Raw genomic sequence first — 21,773 nt, forward strand, 5'->3', positions numbered from 1 at the left:
TCTCCGTTTTAGGGACAAATCAAGGCCGAATTTTTGCCTGAATTTGGAACCTGAATCTGAGCCAAAGACGCACAGGACCCCTGTGCAATCCACTCCTCAGCAGCCATGGAGATGTGTGCACTGGATCCTTTGAGAGACAGTCACACTCTCCTGTCATACAAATTGGATGCGGCAAAAACCCGCATCCAATTTGCACTAGTGTGAACCCAGCCTAAAAGTTGAATTTGCTCTTGGTTATGAAAAAAGTATCGTATATTCCGGCGTATAAGACGACCCCCTAATTTTCCAGTAAAAAAATAGGTTTAGGGCTATACTCACCATATAAGACTACCCCCCACCCCATGATGGGGCCTTTTCTAGCAGCCATTTACACCCACTAATCAGTCAGGAGTATAAAATGTGAACCTTAAGAGGAAGAGGTTTCCAGGTTTAGAACTACCAAGCTGGCCCAAAACAAATGTTCCTAATCGGTCAGCCCGCTGGATGTGCGGTAATACTGTATGTATCGCAGCTTCGGCTACATACAGTATACTGTACTGAGCCAATCACAGTGAGCGATGTATTATATTAATGAATACAAAGCCTGCTCAGATTGGCAGAGTCAGAGAGGTGGGCTGATAGTGTTACAACCTCTGACTCTAATAAATACAAAGCCAGCTCGGAGTCAGAGGTTGTAACATTATCGGCCCACCTCTCTGACTCTGCCAATCTGAGCAGGCTTTGTATTCATTAATATAATACATCGCTCACTGTGATTGGCTCAGTGCGGTATACTGTATGTAGCTGAAGCTTCGGTACATACAGTATTACCGCACATCCAGTGGGCTGACAGATTAGGAACGTTCTGTTTTGGGCCAGCTTGGTAGTCCTAAACCTGGAGTTCTCCGAGGTTCACATTTTATACTCGGCGTATAAGACGACCCCCCCCCAATTTTTGGGGGATGTTTTAAGAAGTGATCGACCAATATCAGTTTTTCATTGCTGATACCGATATTTTGGCCAATGCATATCGGTATCAGCCGATATTAGCCGATAATTTTGTACATTTAAAAAACTTTTTTTTTTAATCACTTGACAGGTACTCTTGTGAAGGGATCTGGGGGTATAAAAGACCCCAAGCCCCTCCTCTGCACTTAAAAGCATTCAAAACGCCAAGTTTGGCTGTTTTGAATGCTGCTTTTTTTTAAATCTGGCACCTGTTTTGAATGCTGCATTTTTTTTAATATGGCGCAGAGTACCCGGAAGTGATGTCATGACATCACTTCTGAGTTTTTACATGGAGACCCGATCAGAGCCAAATGCGGCTTTGATTGGATCTTCAGCGTCTGTGCAGGCTGGTTGCCCAGGTCTCCCAGTGGGACAGTAGACCCGGGCGAACCAGGGAAGGCGGCGGGAGGGGGGTGAGACGTCCCCTCCCGATCCTTGTAATGACAGCCAAGCGGCTTCTCAGCCGCATCGATTGTCATTACAAGACAGCCGACCGTCGGCTATGAACGCCGATACCAGGGTGATGCCTCAAGCTGCAGGCATCACTCCGGTACAAGCACTTTCCCGAAATATCTTGATGGCTGATTCCAATATATCGGGGAAAGTGCAGATCGGCCCTCGATATATCGGCTTTGCCGATAATCGGTTGATCACTGGTTTTAAGGTTAAAGTCATCTTATAAGCCAGCATATATGGTTATTCATGCTGATGTCAATGTAGAAGTAGAACAAAATTCAGAACATTAACTCATACAAGGTCATTTAAAATTAGTTGAGTCCATTAAGGCACCATCAACTGGTCGGATGAGAAATTTTAATACTTTGTTGTCGGAAAGTTCAAACAAAATTCTACGGTCGTAAGGCCAGCATTATTGTAACCTCTGTACTGTTGTCAGAGATGAATTGTCCCTACACATTTTATTACTGGCTTGCTTTGCACACTTTAGGATCAGCAGATGCTTAGGTTTCCTACAGTGTGAGCAAATCTCTTGATAAGTAAAGTCTGCAGAACTTTCTGTGTGTGTACAGTGTAGAAAGGGTTAGTAGTCTGGCCAGTAGGCTGAGCTGTGTTCATTGAGTTCCTGAGAACAGAGCAGTAAGTTTGTGGCCAAACAATTTACATCTGGACAGAGGGAGGGAAGTCAAGGAGAAGGAGGGATTCACTGTAATTCCCAGTCTACCCTCTGCACTCAGCCAACTGCAATCCTTCGCTACACACAAGAAGAGAAGCTGCTGTGCAACAAACAACACAAAAAAGGAAAAGAGCGACAACTTCTCATCACTTAGTTATGTTGGAGGAATTTAATAAACGGTGTCGCTACTAGCACAACAAAAAGCTGTGCACAGCTAGTACTCAATAAAAGAGTCAGCTAGGAGTGACAGCCACACTGGGAGACTTAGACCAGGGAGGACATCACTGGATGGTAAGTGATTGAATATACAAATATGTACAAGGCTGGCATTTTTTAACTTGTCATTGTTAAAGTAGTGTGATGTCATCACAATCCCTGTATTGAAAAGGAAGTGATTGTGGAAGCAGATTACATATTTAAGTGCAGGAACAGAGCTGGGGACCAGATGATCACAAGTCAGATATCACTGTATGTAAAAATGCAGCAGTGCTGCTTTATGAGACAAGGGTTGTGAGCGTTGGCCATTCCAGACATGTTTTCCTATGACAGGCTATAGAATGGAAGCTTGCTGTGGGCAATATCCTTCTTCCTTTATCTTGCAGCAATTACATAGAGCTGCAATCACACTCATCAGGGACTGTGCTTGTCAGAGGGATTAATGTCTTGTTTTGTAATGGTCAGAGGAATGTAATACTTTGGGGAGGCATTCTACTAAAACTGGAGCAGTCAGAATCTGGTGTTTAGTAACGAATCAGCTTCTTGCTTCAACTTGTTCAATTAAGCTTTGAAAATGATAGCTGGAAGCTGATTGGTTGTCGTGCACAGCTGTTTGAGATTATGTCTGCTTTAGTCTTGATAAATTGCCCTTTTTTGTGTGCATCCTGTGGAGTTAAACTTGCTACAGTAATCTCAGCAAACAAGCAGAGTAATATATTCATACTGAACAGGGAAGGTTTACATGCATAGTGTTTTCATGGAGGAGGATAAGGAAAGAAAAAATGAAAACAAAGTGCTATATAAGCAATTGACGTGTTAATACTTTGTAATAGTAGTGTCTGTTTAAATCATATCAGCTTAAGCAGCTTATGTGTTTGCAATAGTAATGCCATTGACATACCTGGGAACTATTGAAAATCGTAATTCCTAAGAATGCGGTTGGGGGGGGGGGGTGAGGAGGCTAATTGCAGCCCAAATAGTTGGTATGGCTAAATTGCCCTAAAGGTGATAGGGGTTTGAAGGATATGTCCAGAATATGGATATTACATTACAGATCCCCCATATATCACCCCTCCCAGTCATAATGTACAGATTCCTCATATGGCACAACTTAAAATGTTTAGGTCCCCCCATATATCACCCCTTCAGCTCTTATAATGTACAGGTCTCCCCATATACTACGCATTCCCTTCTTATAATGTACAGATTCCTCATATACCATCCCTCCCTATCTTATAAAGTTCAGGTCCCCCCATATATCACCTCTTTTGCTCTTTAATGTACAGGTCCCCCAAATATATCATACCTTCTGCTCCTATAATTAACAGGTCCTTCAATATATCACCACTTGCCCTCTTACAATGCGCAGATCCCCCATATATCACCCCCTTTATAATGTACAGATTCCTCATACAGCATTCTTCCCTATCTTATAATTTTCAGGTCCCCCAATTTATCACCTCGTCTCCTCTTATAATGTATGGGTCCCCCAAATATATCTCCCCTTGCCCCCTGATAATGTACAGATCTGTTATTTATCACCCCTTCCCCTTTTATAATGTACAGATTCCCCTTATATCACCCCCTTCCCCTCTTACAATGTACAGGACCCCCATATATCATCCCTCCCACTCCTGTAATGTACAAGTCCCCCCATATATAAACCCTTGCTGCTTTTATAATGTACACATCCTCCTTATATCACCCCTCCCCCCTTTTATGATGTACAAATCCTCCATTTATTACCCCTTCCCCTTTTATAATGTACAGATTCCCCTTATATCACCCCCTTCCCCTCTTACAATGTACAGGACCCCCATATATCATCCCTCCCACTCCTGTAATGTACAAGTCCCCCCATATATAACCCCTTGCTGCTTTTATAATGTACACATCCTCCTTATATCACCCCTCCCCCTTTTATAATGTACAAATCTGCCATTTATTACCCCTTGCCCCTCTTTTAATGTACAGAACCCCCATATATCACCCCTCCTGTGCCTAAAATTGTACAGGTCCGCCTATATATCACCCCTTCTGTGCCTATAATGTACAGGTCCCCCTATATATTACCCCATGCCCCTCTTATAATGTACAGATCCCTCATATATCACCCCTCCTGCAACTATAATTGTACAGGTCCCCTATGCATCACCCCTTGCCCTTTCTATAATGTACAGGTCCCCCTATATATCACCTATATATCTATCACCCCATGCCCCTCATAATGTACAGATCCCCCATATATCACTCCTACTGCTCCTATAATGTACAGGTCCCCCTATGCATCACCCCTTGCCCTTTCTATAATGTACAGTTCCACGCATATATTTCCCCTTCCACTCCTATAATGTTTACAGAACCCCCATATTTTACCCATCCTACTCCCAAAATGTACAGGTCTCCCTAATTATCATCCCTCCCCCATAATAATATCATCTGAATCACATGACAGTATCAGAAGTTCCCAATTGGATGTGGGACCACAGCTATTTCAATCACTGTGCTGTCATTCCCACCCCTCTGCAGCCCAAACTCAGTGTGTACAGCGGCCACCTCTTCTGGCTCTGGGTCAGCCTAGCCCAGTGATGGTGAACCTTGGCACCCCAGATGTTTTGGAACTACATTTCCCATGATGATCATACACTCTGCAGTGTAGTTGAGCCTCATGGGAAATGTAGTTCCAAAACATCTCGGGTGCCAAGGTGCGCCATCACTGGCCTAGCCCTACTTTCATGACTTTTCGGAAATAAAGGGGCTAAATTTACCTTTCCAACGCTGCCTCATTGGCATCTTCTTGTGTGTTCTGGTTTGCGGCCATTTTCAGTGGCCGACGCATTATGATATCACTCCTATGCATGCGCAGGAGCCAGTCATCCTGGCACAGAGAGACCGGCCTAGTGCTGTAAGCACTGCTATTTGTTGCAATAGGACTTCAGTTCCGTTTCAAAGCAGAACTAAAGTCACAAATACTCACCTAAGGTCCTTCAGTGGCATCTTCTCCCCAGGTTCTTCCAAGTGCTTGTCTTTGGCTATTTTGATTGGTCACCATGGGATCATGTCAATCCTGTGCATGCATTGGAGTGCAGTCATAGCGGCACACTGGCAATGTGCCAGTGTTCCGCATTGCATATGAGTGAAATGGCACTAATACAGGCAAATTCTTCCAATGGGGACACTAGTTCTGGTGACCTATGGGTCCCCAAGGAACTCCATTAAAGTGTTACTAAACCCATAACAGTAAAATCAATCTGTATATGCAGTAAAGCGTGCTTGTTATACTCACTGTGGAACCTAAGGGGTATTCCTGTGAATTGTGTATGAAGGCTGTTTGATCCTGTCTTCTCTGATCCTCCCCTTCTTCCACAGTTTGCAATCCATCTCCTGATAGAACTGAGCCTTGGGGGCACTCTGCACATCCTCAGTTTGGTGTGTATTGATAGAGAGGTTTTTTTTTCTGGGGAGGGTGCCTGTGATCTGCACAGGGCCAATCAGCACTGTCCAGACATAAGGTCAGGAGTCGTGCAGCCTCATAGGATAGTCAGAGTAGAATGAAAACTCCTCCTCAAAGCTTTACCCAGACAATGATAGAAGTCACAAGACTGCTATATTCTGCTGATGAGAAAAAGGTATTTAGCAGTTTATATTTAATAATTGCATTTTCATGTTCTGTGTACTGTGGGAGACCAGATATAGTGAATGCAGGAGTGAAGTAACACTTTAATTTTCAGGGATTTCCTCTCACTTCCTGTTTGGCTATGGGACAGGAAGTGTAGAGAAATCTCCACAATGGGACACAGATTGCAGAAAAAAAACTCTGACAGGGGTTGTAACCCCCCCCCCCCCCCCCCTTACACTATCCAAAATGAAAAATTATAATAATAATAATAAGTTTTGCCTATAGTTCTACTTTAAGTAGTAAGATGGAGCATGGAAAGCGATAACATTATCTAATCACACATCAGTTTCAGCAATCTAAACTACACTGGGCATGTGTTTGAAGGGTTATTGCACACCATTGTTCTCTGCACTGTTACATCAGGGAACATTTCCAACACCTGGTTTGCTGGCAAATGGCAGCAGGAAGAGCCAGGAAGGGGTGAAGTTGGCAACTCCCAGCTGTCAGGGAGTCGGGGTTGTGACATGTGTGTCTATGGGGATTCCAGACAGCTGCAAGGAGTGAAAGAACACAATTGTCACATGTAAGGACTACAGTGCTTCAGGCACAGGTGACCAGCCAGTACATGAAAAAGTTACAAAGCTCTTGCTTTCTGTGGCTGCAGATTGCCTGAAAATGTCAGGGTCAGGTGAAATATGTTTCCTTCCTAAAACTTTTTTTTTTTTTTACAAAAGAAGTTTATTAGTAGTGATTTATATAAACAAAGAATAGTTACACAAACTCCTACAATATCCAATAGACTAGTAACATAAATTAACATTTTAACAACAGTATAGTAACAACTATACTTCCTAAAACTTTTTTTTTTCCACAAAAGAAGTTTATTGGTAATGATTTATATAAACAAATAATAGCTAAATAAACACCTACAATATCCAATAGACTAGTAACATCAGTAACGCTCTGGGGCTGTCATTACTTTATCTTGACACCCAGTGGGCAGTGGGAACTGCCTGCGAGTGAGATGCGATACGGGAACCTCTCACTGGAATTGTGCTGGTCCCAACATCGCACAAGTGTGAACCCAGCCATAGTCAAGTCCATCTAATATGCTAGTCTATCAAACACTACCCTCTCCCCCAGTTTGACAATTCTATTATCCATAGGTGTCTCTATTGCGCCTCCATTCATAGTGAAGACACCCTAATAATGCACAGTTAATCCAGAGGAATTAACCCACAGTTAATCCAGAGAAAGGCAAAAACCCCAGCAAAGCATGATCCAATTTGCTCCAGCAGGGGAAAAAATTCCTTCCTGACCCCCCCAGGAAGCAATCGGATATTTCCTGGATCAACTGTACCTATAAATATTAGTACCCGTTTATGTTATGTACACCTAGGAAACAATCCAGGCCTTTTTTAAAGCAATCTACTGAGCTAGCTAGACCCACCTCTGGAGGGAGTCTATTCCACATTTTGCAGCTCTTACTGTGAAGAAGCCTTTCCATATTTGGAGATTAATTCTTGATTCCTCCAGTTGTAAAGAGTACTCTGTGATGACAAGTGTCCTCTGATCTGTACATCAGTGCCACACAGATGTATCGGGGATGAACTTTGTGATCTGTGCATTTCCATGCAGCCGCCTCTCATTAATTTAACAGGCTGTCTTCATGCGGCTGCCCAAAATACCTGTACATATAATCTTGCGTGGGTGAAGACAACCCTTCACACAGGTGTATTGATCAATACCTCCATTTGAATGAGGCGAAAATGTACACAGGATTTTAGAGAAAATATATGAAATAATTGAGAATAGAAACTTGAAGTGTGTCTGTCATTTTTGTTTTTTACCTTTACGTTTTTACTTAAAAAAGTTTCAAGTTCCTCTTTAAACAATACCCGGACTGCCCACTGCATATATACAGCGGAAGGGCAGCCTGGCTGTGCAAAATCATGTACATGTACGTGATTTTGTGCAGGTGATGTAGCCGGAGCGCCAATCCCACTGTGAGTGGACACAGCGGGAGCCAATCAGCGGGATCCGCCGATCGTTCGGAGGAATGACAGAATGGCGGTCTGCCTATGTAAGCAAGGCAGACCGCTGTTCCGTCAGGGAGTAAAAGAGAGATCTTGTGTTTTAGCTAAGCTGAAACACAGATCTCTCTTTTCCTCTAGTCCATCCACTCCCCCTACAGTTAGAAAGCACTACCTAGGACCACACCTAACCCCTTGATCGCCCCTGGTGTTAACCCCTTCCCTGCCAGTGTAATTTATACAGTATCAGTGCACTTTTTTTTAGCACTGATCACTGTATTGATGTCACTGATCCCCAAAAAGAGTCACTCAGTGTCAGATTTGTCCGCTGCAATGTTGCAGTCCCGCTAAAAATCGCTGATCGCTGCCATTACTAGTAAAAACATTAAAAAGTCCATAAATGCAGCCCTTAGTTTGTGGATGCGATAACTTTTGTGCAAACCAATCAATATATACTTATCAGGATTTTTCTTTTACCAAGAGCAGAATACATATTGGCCTAAACCGATGAAAAATTTAGATTTTTTACATTTTTTTTATTGGGTGTGTTTTATAGCAGAAAGTAAAAAATATTGTTTTTTTTGTTTTTCAGAATTGTTCTTTTTTTGTTTATAGCGGAAAAAATAAAAACCGCAGAGGCAATCAATTACCATCAAAAGAAAGCTCTACTTGTGGGGAAAAAAGACATAAATTTTTTTTGGGTAAAGTGTCGCACGACCATGCAATTGTCAGTTAAATCAACGCATCTCTGTATCGCAAAAAACGCCCTGGTCAGGAAGGGGGTAAAACCTTCCGGAGCTGAAGTGGTTAAAGAAAGAATTTTGAACACAAAGACCACAAAAAACAGAAAAACAATGACTAACAATGTAAGGTAGTGATTAAACATGTTACACTACACATATGAAGTTAGGAAGTCTGTTTAGGCGTCATATAGCGTTCGCCAACATACATTTCTCCACGAGTGCTCTCTTTCTATTTTCTCTACTTCCTGTAGACAACACATAGATGAAAATAACGACAGTGAAGGCTATGAATGAATTGATGTGCTGTATGTACATGCTGTATATATTAGCAGTTTTGTGCACTGTGATTAGTGTCATGAATGCAGATAGAAGGGTATTTTAGATACAGGGAAGCTGTTTATGGGAGTGTCAGGGAATGTCTCCAACCTGGAAGGAAGTTACAAGCATGTATTTTAGGACATGCAGGAAACCAGGTCATTGCTGGTGGAGGATGTGATTCTCTAATACCTATGTTTCATCAGATAACACCCTGTTATGCTGCTTACTCTCCAGACTCCTGTTTCATTATTGTATACAGCAGACATTCCAACCTGAAAAAAACTCATTTCAGGGAGGTGGCACTCCGCGCACCCCCCCACCAATTTAACACAACTAGAGGATGATCAAATTAAATGGAATCAGTATACAGAGGTTTACTTCTTCTGAGAGACATTAAAGGAGCACGCTAACCATCATGACCACTTCAGTGATTTGAAACACTGCACATACTGGGATATTTACAATTATGCTTTACTGCTGGCTGGTGCTGCTGGTGATTACTGCTAGCTGGTACTGCTGGTGAATACTGCTGGCTTGTACTGCTAGTCTTTACTGCTGGTGGGTATTGCTGGCTGGTACTTGTGTGGGTAATGCTGTTTGGTTCGGCTGGCTGGTACTGCTGTGGGTACTGCTGGCTCAGGCTAGTACCTCTATTGGGTACTGCTGGCTAGTACTGCTGTGGGTATTGCTGGCTGGTACTGGTGTGGGTACTGCTGGCTGGTACTGGTGTGGCAACTGCTAGCTCAGGCTGGTACTTCTTTGGGTACTGCTGGCTGGCACTGCTGGTAGGTACTGCTGGCTGGTACCACAGGCTCGTGTTGGTACTGCTGGCGGGTACTGCTGGCTGGTACTGCTGTTGGTATTGCTGGTACTGCTGTTGGGCACTGCTGGCTGGTACTGCTGGCTAGTACTGCTGTGGGTACTGCTGGCTGGTACTGCTGGTTCAGGCTGGTGCTGCTGGCTGGTACTGCTGTGGGTACTGCTGGCTGGTACTTGTGTGGGTACTGCTGGCGGGTATGGCTGGCTGGTACTGCTGTGAATACTGCTTGCTCAGGCTGGTACTCCTGGCTGGTACTGCTGGTAGGTACTGCTGGCTGGTACTGCAGGCTCAGGTTGGTACTGCTGGCGGGTATCCTGGCTGGTACTGCTGGGGGTACTGCTGGCTAGTACTGCTGTGGGTACTGCTGGCTGGTACTAGTGGGGGTACTGCTGACTCAGGCTGGTACTGCTGGTGGGTTCTGCTGGCTCAGGCTGGTACTGCTGGCTGGTACTGCTGTGAGTACTGCTTGCTGGTACTTGTGTGGGTACTGCTGGCTGGTACGGCTGGCTGGTACTGCTGTGGCAACTGCTGGCTCAGGCTGGTATTGCTGTGGGTACTGCTGGCTGGTAATGCTGGTAGGTACTGCTGGCTGGTACTACAGGCTTGTGTTGATACTGCTGGCGGGTACTGCTGGCTGGTACTGCTGTGGGCACTGCTGGTACTGCTGGTGGGTACTGCTGGCTGGTACTGCTTGCTAGTACTGCTGTGGGTACTGCTGGCTGGTACTAGTGTGGGTACTGCTGACTGGTTCTTGTGTGGGTACCGCTGGCTGGTACTGCTGTGGATACTGCTGGCTCAGGCTGGTACTGCTGTGGATACTGCTGGCTGGTACTGCAGGCTTAGGTTGGTACTGCTGGTGGGTACTGCTGGCTGATACTGCTGTGGGTACTGCTGACTGGTGCTGCTGGTACTGCTGGCTAGTACTTCTGTGGGTACTGCTGGCTGGTACTGGTGTAGGTACTGCTGACTCAGGCTGGTGCTACTGGTGGTTACTGCTGGCTCAGGCCGGTACTGCTGGCTGGTACTGCTGTGGGTACTGCCGGAAATGCTGGCTAGAGACACATGATGACATCAAGTTCAACAGAGTGAGTGTGAGGAGCGGCGCCACGCTGGAGGAAGATAGAGACGATGCTTCCTTTATTGGTCAGTCTCCTCACAGGTGGAGTGCATTTGATATCACTCCGCCTGTGACTCTCACTCAGACTGTCAGGACAGAGACGGAACTATACAGGAAACATTGGCTCCATTCTGACAGCTCAGCTGACAGACACAGACTCAGCAGCTGCCAGAATACCACGTGGCACTTGCGGGTGTCAAGGAGCCGCAGGCTGCATGTAGGAATTTCCCGCACCTCGCGGGAGACTTGCGATGTCTGTATACATGGGGAATGATCGCAGGTGCCCGGCAAACATCGAATTCGCCAGGCCCGCTGATTGGCTCCCCCTCAAGCCTATCCGCACGCGCGCCCCCACTATCTGCTACACGAAGCAACGCACAGATATGTAATTTTGCGTAACAGAGCCGACCTGCCACAGTTTAACTATGGCGGCTGGTTGGCAAGGGGTTAAGCCAAACCCGAACACTTTAGTATCGCATGGCAATTTCTTTTTTTTGTGGTATAGACTATAGGATTGTAAAAGACCCAGGGCACTGTTGGATTACATGGCCCGGCGGAATAATATAAATAAGGGGGCCGGGACTAATTTAATTGTCGGGAGCCGCTGCACAAGGATTACTCCGCTGCTGATCAATAAACATTAACTAGTTCTGTTCCTTCCTCAGCCCCCGGATGCTGCCCGAAGAGCACTAACCCTGTTTCTTCCTCCGACCCCCAGCTGCAACAGTCTGGTCTAAATAACATGTCTGGGTTCCAGGTAGAATAAAACCCGGACACATGATTCTAAATGATTTAAAACCCAGACTGTCCGGGTGAATTCAGGAAAGGTGGCAAGTTGGCAACCCTAGTTCATTGTCCAGCCCTAAGTCTATGGCAGGCTGAAATAGACTGTGGCTGGATGGGTCTAAATATTGCACCAAGTGATATTCGCATTTAGGGCCCTCTGCGGTCAGGAATGTATGTGAGACTATTCTCCAAAGCCCTGTTCTGTTAGAGCGACAACGTGAGGGAGGCTATGAAGGAGCATGGGGAAAGGAAGTGGAGTGGGGACTATCAAGAGGCCCTAAAGCCTAAAAGGTCCTTTACACTTGTGTTGTAAAGCAAGAGCAATCTACAGTGAATGGCTCTTCAGAGAGGGCTTTATGATACCCCCTTACTACCTGTTTAACCCCTAAAAACCCACTCTCCATTCCGTTAAATGAACCACAATTGGCAGAGATAATCGCGGCATGCACACCCCTCTCTGCTGCATTTGCAGCTTAAGGAGTGATTGGGTGGGGGAAGGAAACACCTCTCAGCCACATATGTTTACATCCCTTTCCCCCAACCACAAATGTAAAGTGTTCTGCTTAGGGCTAGTGTATATGGGCATTTGAATTATGCTTCTGACATTAGTTAGATAAGCATTGTTGACAGCTGTAGAACGCAATGTTTGAAATGGATCATAAGGTTAAAATGCACATGCATTGCTTGTTGCTTCTATTATTTCATACAAGTTAAAGTCGTTGTAAAAGCTAAAATATTAAAAAACAAAAAACAAAATAACAAAAATGTTGTACTCACCTGCTTTGTGCAATGGTATTACACAGAGCGGCCTTGATCCATTCCTCCTATTCTGGAGTTCCCCATCAGAACTTTTGGTTCCTCCTTTTCTCTGTGAGCTCCATAGGAAGCTTAATGATAACCACATAAGGATCCTATTAGGGTGCACACGCAGGCTTGCTCTCAAGCTGGGCTGTGTGCACCCATAGAAACACACAGTACGACTTGGTCCCATCCTGCTCTCTGCTCACGGGATTTAATTGACAGCAGCAGGAGCCAATGGGGGGGATGTGGGCATACAAATACTAGGACATTTTTTTAGATTAAGGCAGGGAATGCATAAGAGTAGAGCTAAAGGCAAAACCCTTCATTTTGAATATTGTAAAGCAGGGTTATAACTCTCTTGTCAGGTCTTTTTTGCCATCTGTGTCCCATTAGAGAGATTTCCCTTCACTTCCTGTCCTATAGCCAATACATGAAATGAGAGTAAATCCCTCCAAAGTGAGCGAATCCCCTGTTGTCGTCGGGGTCACCAAAACTAGTGCAGTATTTCCCCTCTGTTCTTGTTCTAGGGACAACTCAAAATTGGGGATTTTCTTTGACAGTCACCTTTAGTAATAATGGTAAACAGGACAAATAGAGAGGGAGAATCTCCCTAATTGGGGCACAGACAGCAATAATTACCTGACAGGTATTCTAATCCCTCGCCACTCTATGCAAACCTCAAAAAGTTTTCCTTTAGTAATACTTGAAAGTATCATGCCTTTACAACCACTTTTATGTGACTGCATTTCAGGTACAGTATGTCCAATCTTAGGAGGATCTCAAAGACAGACCATTTCCAGGGCCGGATTAAGAGCATCATGGGCTTGGTGCTGAGGATTTTGAAGGGCCTTAAGGGCCGTGCCTTGGCATGCACCCAGAGGAGGAAGGGTGCAGCCATGCATGCCTAATTCAACATGGGATGCTGTCTCTGAAGCCCATAAACACATCCATGCATCGGCAACTGTCCCTCCTTGTCCGGCCTTCGTGCTGTGTGGGGAGGTTCTAAGGGAGCTGCCTGGGGAAGCGAGCATAGAAGCCAGACTTCTGTGTTTACAAGTGACAGAAGAGCAGTAACAGTGAATATGGCCAACCCGGGGCCTATATAAAAGGTAGGGGCCCGGAGCTGCAGCTCCAATAGCCCCTACGTTAATCTGGCCCTGACCATTTCTCTGTGCTTGACCTGCTTCTGAGTTGCTTACCCCCTACTTGACTTCTGTAAGAGTAGCTCCAAATAAATAGCACTTGCATCAATTATCTCTCATTTAACTAAAGAGCACAACTTTTTGTGTATTGAAAATCTCAGATATTGTGAAATTTTGACATCTGTCCTTTCTCTTTTAAGATCTTGAATCTCAGATGATGGATACTCACAAGAGGGAAATGGAGTTTCTAAGTAACAGCATAGCCGCGTATGCTCACATTAGAGGTACAGTACTGTATTTGAATCTAAAATGTCTTTAGAGCTTTAAGTATATTGAGGACTTTGATGTCCTTTATTGCCGATGTTGTTTGTTGGTACGCCCTCTGTTTCTTGTTTTTCCTGTGTATTCTGATGTTTGGAAGTCTCGCTGTCAGAATACAGTGACACAGCAGGGGAGGATTTCCGCATCCACATCGAATATGTGAACGGAGGAATCAAGTCTGTAGTTCAACCCAAGGGTTGAAGAAAAAACAAACTGACCCATTTATGGTCAGCTTTAGTATTAAAGCCCAACTCCATGCACAATATTTGTTTTTCCCTATGCAGGGGGGCTGTGCCCGCACTGCATGGGTCAACTGCTCATTTTTTTCTAGGGGTGAGTACAAAGTTCATTCTCACCTGATCCCCCCATCCTTTGGAAAGCTATACTCCCCCACGGTCCAGCACTGTACTGTTCCTGTCTATGGAGCATGTGCTGATGTCAGCAACATTTTCAAGACCATGGGGGTGTGGATAGGATTGGCAGGTCAGGTAAGTATATCTCAGCTGTCGTCTCCCCTAGAACAAAATGAGCAGTTAACCCGTACAGTGCCCCTACAGCCCCACGGCATGAGGGGAAAAAAAGTTTGCCCGGAGGTTTGCTTTAAGCACCTGAAAAGCTTTCATTTGTGCTACAACATTAGAAATGTCTTAATTGTGAACAATAGCGTTTCTTTTCCAGCTATTGGGGCCTAAATAAAGTTGTGGAATTGCCTTCCTGGGATAATAACCAGTAATCTAATCAAAGTAATTAGAGGAACTACTGCAACCAGCATATAATATAAATGTTGCAGCTTGTCCAGTTGCACAAGCCCCTGAGGATGCTCACAATGCAGTTTTCATCTGTGTGCTAGGCCCCTTTCACACGGGCTTTCCGATCCGGTCCGCCTGTCAGTTTTTCAGGAGGACCTGATCGGATGCTCCATGCACCCCTATGGAGCGGCGGATGTTAGCGGAGATATCTCCGCTGAAACCCCTGCTATCCGATCCAATCCTGTCTGTGAAATCCAGACGGTTGGAGACCATATTTTCCATCCGTCTGGAGGATCGGATTGGATAAGATCGGATGAAAACATACAGGCTGCCCATTTTCATCCTATCTCCCATAGAGGAGAGCGGGGCTCTGTCTCTGCAAAGTAAGCGGAGACAGAGCTGTCACCCGCCTGCTCAGTGGGGATCGGCGGATCGTTCCTCGCTGAGCAAACCGGAGTCCGTCGGGCGCACTGCCCATATGAAAGGGGCCTTAGAGACCTAAATCCAAGACCTGAGGTGATGTGGAGACCCTCTAGCTGTTGTGCAACCAGCCTGGAATGCAGCTTTTAACCAGCCATATCCGTGGTGTGGTACTGGAACTGAGAGTCAGCCTATCTATTCTGTGCTTAGTCCATTATAGCATCCAGTGGCGGCTGGTGCTCCAAGGGCCGGGGGGGGCGTCAGACGGACCGCACCATACACCCCCCCCCCCGGACCACACCAGGCCGCACACCCTTGGACCACAGCAGGACAGGATCACTCACCCTACCTGGACATCAGCGACAGCGACGGCAGCGGCGGCTTCTTCCCCCTGTCTTCTGCGTCTCCTCCCTCCTCCTCCTCATGCCCAATGGCATTGCTTCTCCTGTCGGCCAATCGTGAAACGTGTCTCAGAACCCGCTTCCTGATTGGCCAGGAGGAGGATCCGTGTGACAATAGCGAATTTTTATTTGCTATTGCCACATAACTGGGTGCAGACTCTAACAGGTTTTCTTCGAAGATTGCCCTGTGTTTGCCTCCATCCATCTCTACTTTTTCAAAGCACTGTATAAGAGAAATGAGAGCCGTATATGAAATAATAAAGCTAGCAATGGAGCTGATGTATTAAACCTGGAACAAAGCAGGGCTGTTTTCCATTGCCACCAGTTGGAATGCATTTTACACATGAAGGGTCCATGCACACTGGGTTTAAGAAAATGCTCTTTCTAGGGGAGTTTTGCATTTTGCCTGGAGAAGCAGCTCAATGTTATCCTATGTGTCTATGCACATTTGATGTTTAGAGGCATATTTTAAGCTTGCCAATTAGAGGCAGAAAAAACAATTCTTCTAGTTTGTGTTTTTGAGAGGAGTTTTCTGGCAGAAAAAACACTAAACAATCCTAAATACCTGTACAAAAACACTCTTTTTTCTGCTAAAAGACGTTTTTTTTTTAAGCCCAGTGTGCATGGACCTAAAAAAAAGTGTAATGGGCAATAGCTCCAAAATTTCCTCCAGTTTTTCATGAACCATTTCCCAAGTATACCATATGACACAAGGTTATTCAGTATATGGCCTGACGTTTGTAGGTAGTAAACAGAGATGTATAGTAACTAAGTAGAACTACTTCACTACTGTACTTAAGTACCGAAAGGCGGTATCTGTACTTTCCTAGAGTAGAATTTTTTTCTCCTACTTCCACTTTTACTTCACTACATTTTTTCGATGATTTCAATACTTCTACTCCGATATTTTTTTTTTGTGCTGCATAGTTACTCGTTATTATTATAAAAATTACCACTGTCAGAACAGTAGATGGCAGGTTTCATGCAGCTCAAAACGTGTATTATCAGCGCATACGAAAATAAAAGCTACTGTATGTATAAATAAAAGCTGCATTTGAAATAATAAAAAACAATATGATGTTCAAACTTTTGACTTCTTTCTTTAATAACTACATAACACAGTACTTGTACTTTTACTTTCAGTACTTGAGTAGCAATTTTTTTTTTCAAAACTACTGGTACTTTTACTTTCTGTACTTGAGTAGCAAAATTTAAAAAAAAAACTACTTGCAATACTTAAGTACAAAAAATGTTGAATACTTTAGTACTTCTACTCAAGTCACTTTTTGATCGAGCACTTGTACTTTTACTCAAGTATGGGTTTCGAGTACTTTATACAACTCTGGTAGTAAGCCATATTCAAACATGGGCTGCAACATTCAGATGGGAATTGTGTTACGTAGGGACAGATGGCAGGCAGTTCTAACAATCAAAAGTATTTATAAATCACAAAAATGTTCAGGATTTCAGTTCTTTCCTTTTCTATAGACAAAAAGATCTGTTCACTGAATGTGTGCTTCATTCACTTTTCAAATTAGGGTGGAGGTCATTGTAGTAGTTCCTGGCAGTATAGAGGACATATATTTTATTGGCCAATACTCACAGCAAGACATCTGCCTGCTTCACATCTACCGCTAAACAAACTTACTTTGAAAAGGTTAAATGAGTTTGTAGGAACAAATATCTCTGCATGTTAAAAAGTACTTATTTACGCTGTGCCAACACTTATCAGCACAAATACTTACTGCTCTAAGACTAATGTCTTATTGATGGATTTAAAATGACTTTTTAATGTAGCTAAGGGGTAGATTTACTAAAACTGGTGCACTCAGAACCTGGCGCAGCTGTGCATGGTAGTCAATCATTTTCTAAGTTTAGCTTGCTCAAATAATGTTTTACTATAAACATGGTTTCTATGCAGTGTTACACCAGATATTGCACACTCCAGTTTAATTAACTGCTTGCTGACCACCCTATAGCAGTTTTACTGCTACAGGGTGGAAGCTGTAGACAGGATCACGTATATATACGTGATTCTGCACTCCTGGGTAGGGGGTGCGAATGCGTGCGCTGCCAGTGGCTTGTGATTACACACAGAGGGTGCCCAGTACTCGATGTCCGCTGGCACCCACCGTTTGTTAGGCAGAGACACTATGTAAACAGGGCAGATCACCATTCTGACAGGGGTTCCCTGCAAAGTAGGGAATAAATTCCCCTAGTAAAAGCACCTAACACAGTTCACATAATCACTGGTTAGGCACACAGTTAACCCTTTGATCACCCCTGATGTTAACCCCTTCCAAGCCAGTGCCATTAATCTAGTGACTGCATATTTTTAGCACTGATCACTGTATTAGTGTCACTGGTTCCCAAAAAGTGTCAGTTAGTGTCAGAATGTCAGCCGCAATATCGCAGTCCTGCTATAAGTCGCTGATCGCCGCTAATTACCAGTAATAAATAAAAGCATCCCATAGCTTGTAGACGCTATAACTTTTGCGCAAGCCAATCAATATACACTTATTGGGCTTTTTATTTACCAAAAATATGTAGCAGAATACATGTTGGCCTAAATTGATAAAGAAATTCGATTTTTTTAATTTTTATGATGAATATGTTTTATAGCAGAAAGTAAAAAAATATTGTTTATTTCTCAAAATTGTGGGTCTTTTTTTTTTTTATAGCTCAAAAAAATAGAAAACGCAGAGGTGATCAAATACCACCAAAAGAAAGCTATATTTGTGGAAAAAAAGAACATACATTTTCTTTGAGTTCAGTGTGGCACGACTATGCATTTGTCAGTTAAGTAACGCAGTGCAGTATCGCATAAAATGGCCTGGTCATGAAGGGGGGGATAAATCTTCAAGGTCAAGTGGTTCAATAAGCCCCTTGATGACAAACCAATGACAGTAAGCTCAATGCGCACTCTAATGTTATGTAATTCTGTATTGCAATGAATTATCATTTTTTTGCATAGGATTTACCATTGTGAACCTTTGTTTTTAGATAACCCAGAATCCTTTGGTCTTTACTTTGTGCTTGGAGTATGCTTTGGATTGATATTAACGCTATGTATGCTGGTGATCCGCATCTCATGCAAGCCTCGGACTCCCAGCGTTCCTTCGAAACCAAAAAAGACTCCTCCCAAAGACTGTGTAAAAGAGCCCCTGTCTGTTGTGGTGGATGGAGAGGATCAAGACAGCGATGACAATGAAGAAACATTTATCTTGACCCCTGTGACAGACACCCCCCTAGGAGCTCAGACCCCTCTGGATGGTACTCTGTCAGTTAATGTGTTCACATCAGCAGAAGAACTAGAGAGAGCACAGAGATTAGAAGAGCGGGAGAGGATAATCCGGGAAATATGGCGGAATGGACAGCCTGATATTCTGGGCACAGGGACTGGCACCATTGGTCGTGTACATTACTATTAATAGTAACACAGGAAGTTAAACTGAAGTTGGTGCTATTTCTCAGCAGTTAAAATGCAACTGCCTTTTCCTTGTCTTCCAACGTCTAAAATATGAGATATCCAGGCACATTCCTTCAAGTACCTTTGTCTTATTAGACCAGTAACTTTCCTGTAATATTAACGCCAATGGATATCTTTCTAAAGATATGAAAGAATACAGAATTTTATGTTGCCGTTGCTGCCCAGTGGTGGATCAGAACATGGAAATGTTTAATATTATGATGGTACGCGGCTATTATAAAAGGTCACAGCTGACCAAACACATCTATAATGCCACTGATGGTACCATATATCTTGGGCGACCTTTTACACGTAGGGCAGTTTCCCATGCTACGATTCACTATGGCCTCTGAAATGTCATATTTGGAAATAAAAGTTTTGGTAAACATCACATAAAGGTGTAAAAGAATGACTGTAGTGATATAAAGATTTCCTAGACATGCTACCCAGGAAAAAAAAGTTATTGCAACCAGCATTTTTTTTCCACATGGAACCTTTATGATAACATCAGTTCACTTTTGGGCTGTCTGCCTTTTCAATCAGAGTGTGATATGCAGGTAACCTGCTGGTATCCATCCTGAGATAGTATATAAATGTGTAGATGGATGTTTCTGACTCATAGGAAGATAAATCTTTTGTTTCTAGGTTTGCACATATGTTTAAGTCCAACTGGTAAATGCATACAGAGATTTGGCATCTGTTGTGTGTGTGATTTAAATCTGTTCACAAAAGCACATTGACAAATAGACAAAATACAGTAAACCCCCCCTCCATCGCGGTTCAGTTTTTGCGGTCCCGGTATATTGCGTTTTTTTTTTTGTAATGTTATTTTACTATATAAATCATTAAAAATGAAATATTTTTGTGTTTTCCATAGCTCTTGCTATGTCTCTCAGTATCTTTTATGTGTTTAAATGAGTTTCTATTGTTTTAAAAGTGTGTTTAAAGACCTTAAAATGCTTTTACACGTACAGTGACAGTAGAAAAAACATGCCTACAATGCATTTTAATAGGGTTTTTCTATTTCGCGGATTTTCACTTTTCGCGGCTGGGTCCGGAACGTAACCCCCGCAATGGAGGGGGGTTTACTGTATACAGTCTACAAAAACAAAAAAGAAAATACACTGCAGCCAAACAGTATGTTTCAAAATCTATTTGTGCCTCTACATTAGAATGTGTTCAGCCTTAGGATGTAATTTATGTCTCTGGGTGAGGCTGTGCGGCATTGCCTTATAAATAACTCTAAATATGCTGGATCTTGCAGTACCGGATAACAACCATACATTCATGTGCCTTGTATAGTATGCGTAGGCCTGTTCATGGTTTAGTAATCTTTAGCAGGCCTGCCTCTCTGCAATGGGTTAACCAGTCTGCAATTTATTACAGGACTTTTGGCCTCTCCAGTTTAAAAAACATCTGTTTTTCTTCTTGTTCCCCCACACTGTGGGAACACTGGTGCTTTAAGTTTCATTCCTGAATCTCCCCTGAGGATAGAACATTCCACATTAACATTAAATGCTCCCACACGGGCAATGTCAGGAAGTGATTTTTTTTTTATTAATGAAAACTTTATTTAAAGCACTGATGTATTTTTTTTTTCTGTAAAAGTTGCTCTTAGTTTTGCATACTAAGCTGTTACATTCTTTGCCCTTCATTGAGTTTTTCTTTCAAGCTTACCTTAAAGACAGAGGTCACATGTTAACTAATGATTTGACCACTGCACAATTTTTCTTTTTCTTGTTATGTACGTATCCTACAAACATGTATGCATATGCACTGCAGATGTTTCTCAAACTGGCGGCCCTCCAGCTGTTGAGGAACTACAAGTTCCATGAGGCATTGCAAGGCTGACAGTTACAAGCATGACTCCCACAGGCAGAGGCATGATGGGAGTTGTAGTTCTGCAACAGCTGGAGGGCCGCCAGTTTGACACCCCCAATTAGTTGGTCCCGAGTATAAAATCCAAATCTACAAATATGTCCTCTGACATCTATGTTTAACTACAGACATCCTGATCATTGCCCAGACCTACTCACTGTCTTCTAATTTCTATATGTACACCTTATAGCCTTATAAATACGATGCTCTCTTGCATTTAACATAACTGTCTTCCAAGTTCTCTCAAAATTTCTCCTAACCAAGGGGGCCAGGTTCGGGTGAACGATGAAATAGAATAGGTCTGAAGCATCAGGCACAGCTAGCCAAAATGCTGCAGGCAACATCTCTAGGAATGCAAATTAAAGCTGATACTTCACTAAGTGCCTGTGTGTGTTTAAACCACATGGCTCAATCTATCCTTTCAGACCTGGCATAAGGGGTGCTCCTTTTGATACCCAATCATAACATTTTGTGTGTTTTCTACTGTGTAGTAAGTGATAAGATCTACTCATACAAAACTAAAAGTTGCTGTGTCAGTTTATCATTGGGTGGGTCTATGGATATATATGGTAATGTACTCTGTTATATGCGTAGGTTATAGAAAAAAAGATATTTCTGAAAAATGTCAATTCTGGGTAAAGCAAAAAGTTTCCCCTAAGGCCCCTTTCACACTTGTCGCTCCGTCGGCGGACTCAGTTTTTCTCAGCGGGGGATCGACGGATGGCAGCTCTGTCTCCGCGCTGGGTGCGGAGACGGAGCTGTCAGGTCCCCGCTTTTCTCTATGGGGGAATCGGATGAGAATGGACAGCCTGTCCGTTCTC

At 43.5% G+C, this 21,773-nt stretch overlaps 1 protein-coding gene across 1 annotated transcript; it reads left to right on the forward strand.

Annotated features, from left to right (window-relative positions):
- The first annotated feature begins 2,112 nt into the window (after positions 1–2,112).
- On the forward strand, positions 2,113–19,143 carry EVA1B (eva-1 homolog B). The gene is made up of 3 exons (XM_082246809.1): positions 2,113–2,410; positions 13,915–13,998; positions 18,609–19,143. The coding sequence occupies exons 2-3, from the start codon at positions 13,929–13,931 to the stop codon at positions 19,034–19,036; spliced, it is 498 nt and encodes a 165-aa protein (XP_082102935.1). The 5' UTR covers positions 2,113–2,410; positions 13,915–13,928; the 3' UTR covers positions 19,037–19,143.
- Positions 19,144–21,773: the final 2,630 nt, after the last annotated feature.

Source organism: Pelophylax lessonae, assembly GCF_965119305.1.
Source record: "Pelophylax lessonae genome assembly, chromosome: 2".
Lineage (NCBI taxonomy): Eukaryota > Metazoa > Chordata > Amphibia > Anura > Ranidae > Pelophylax > Pelophylax lessonae.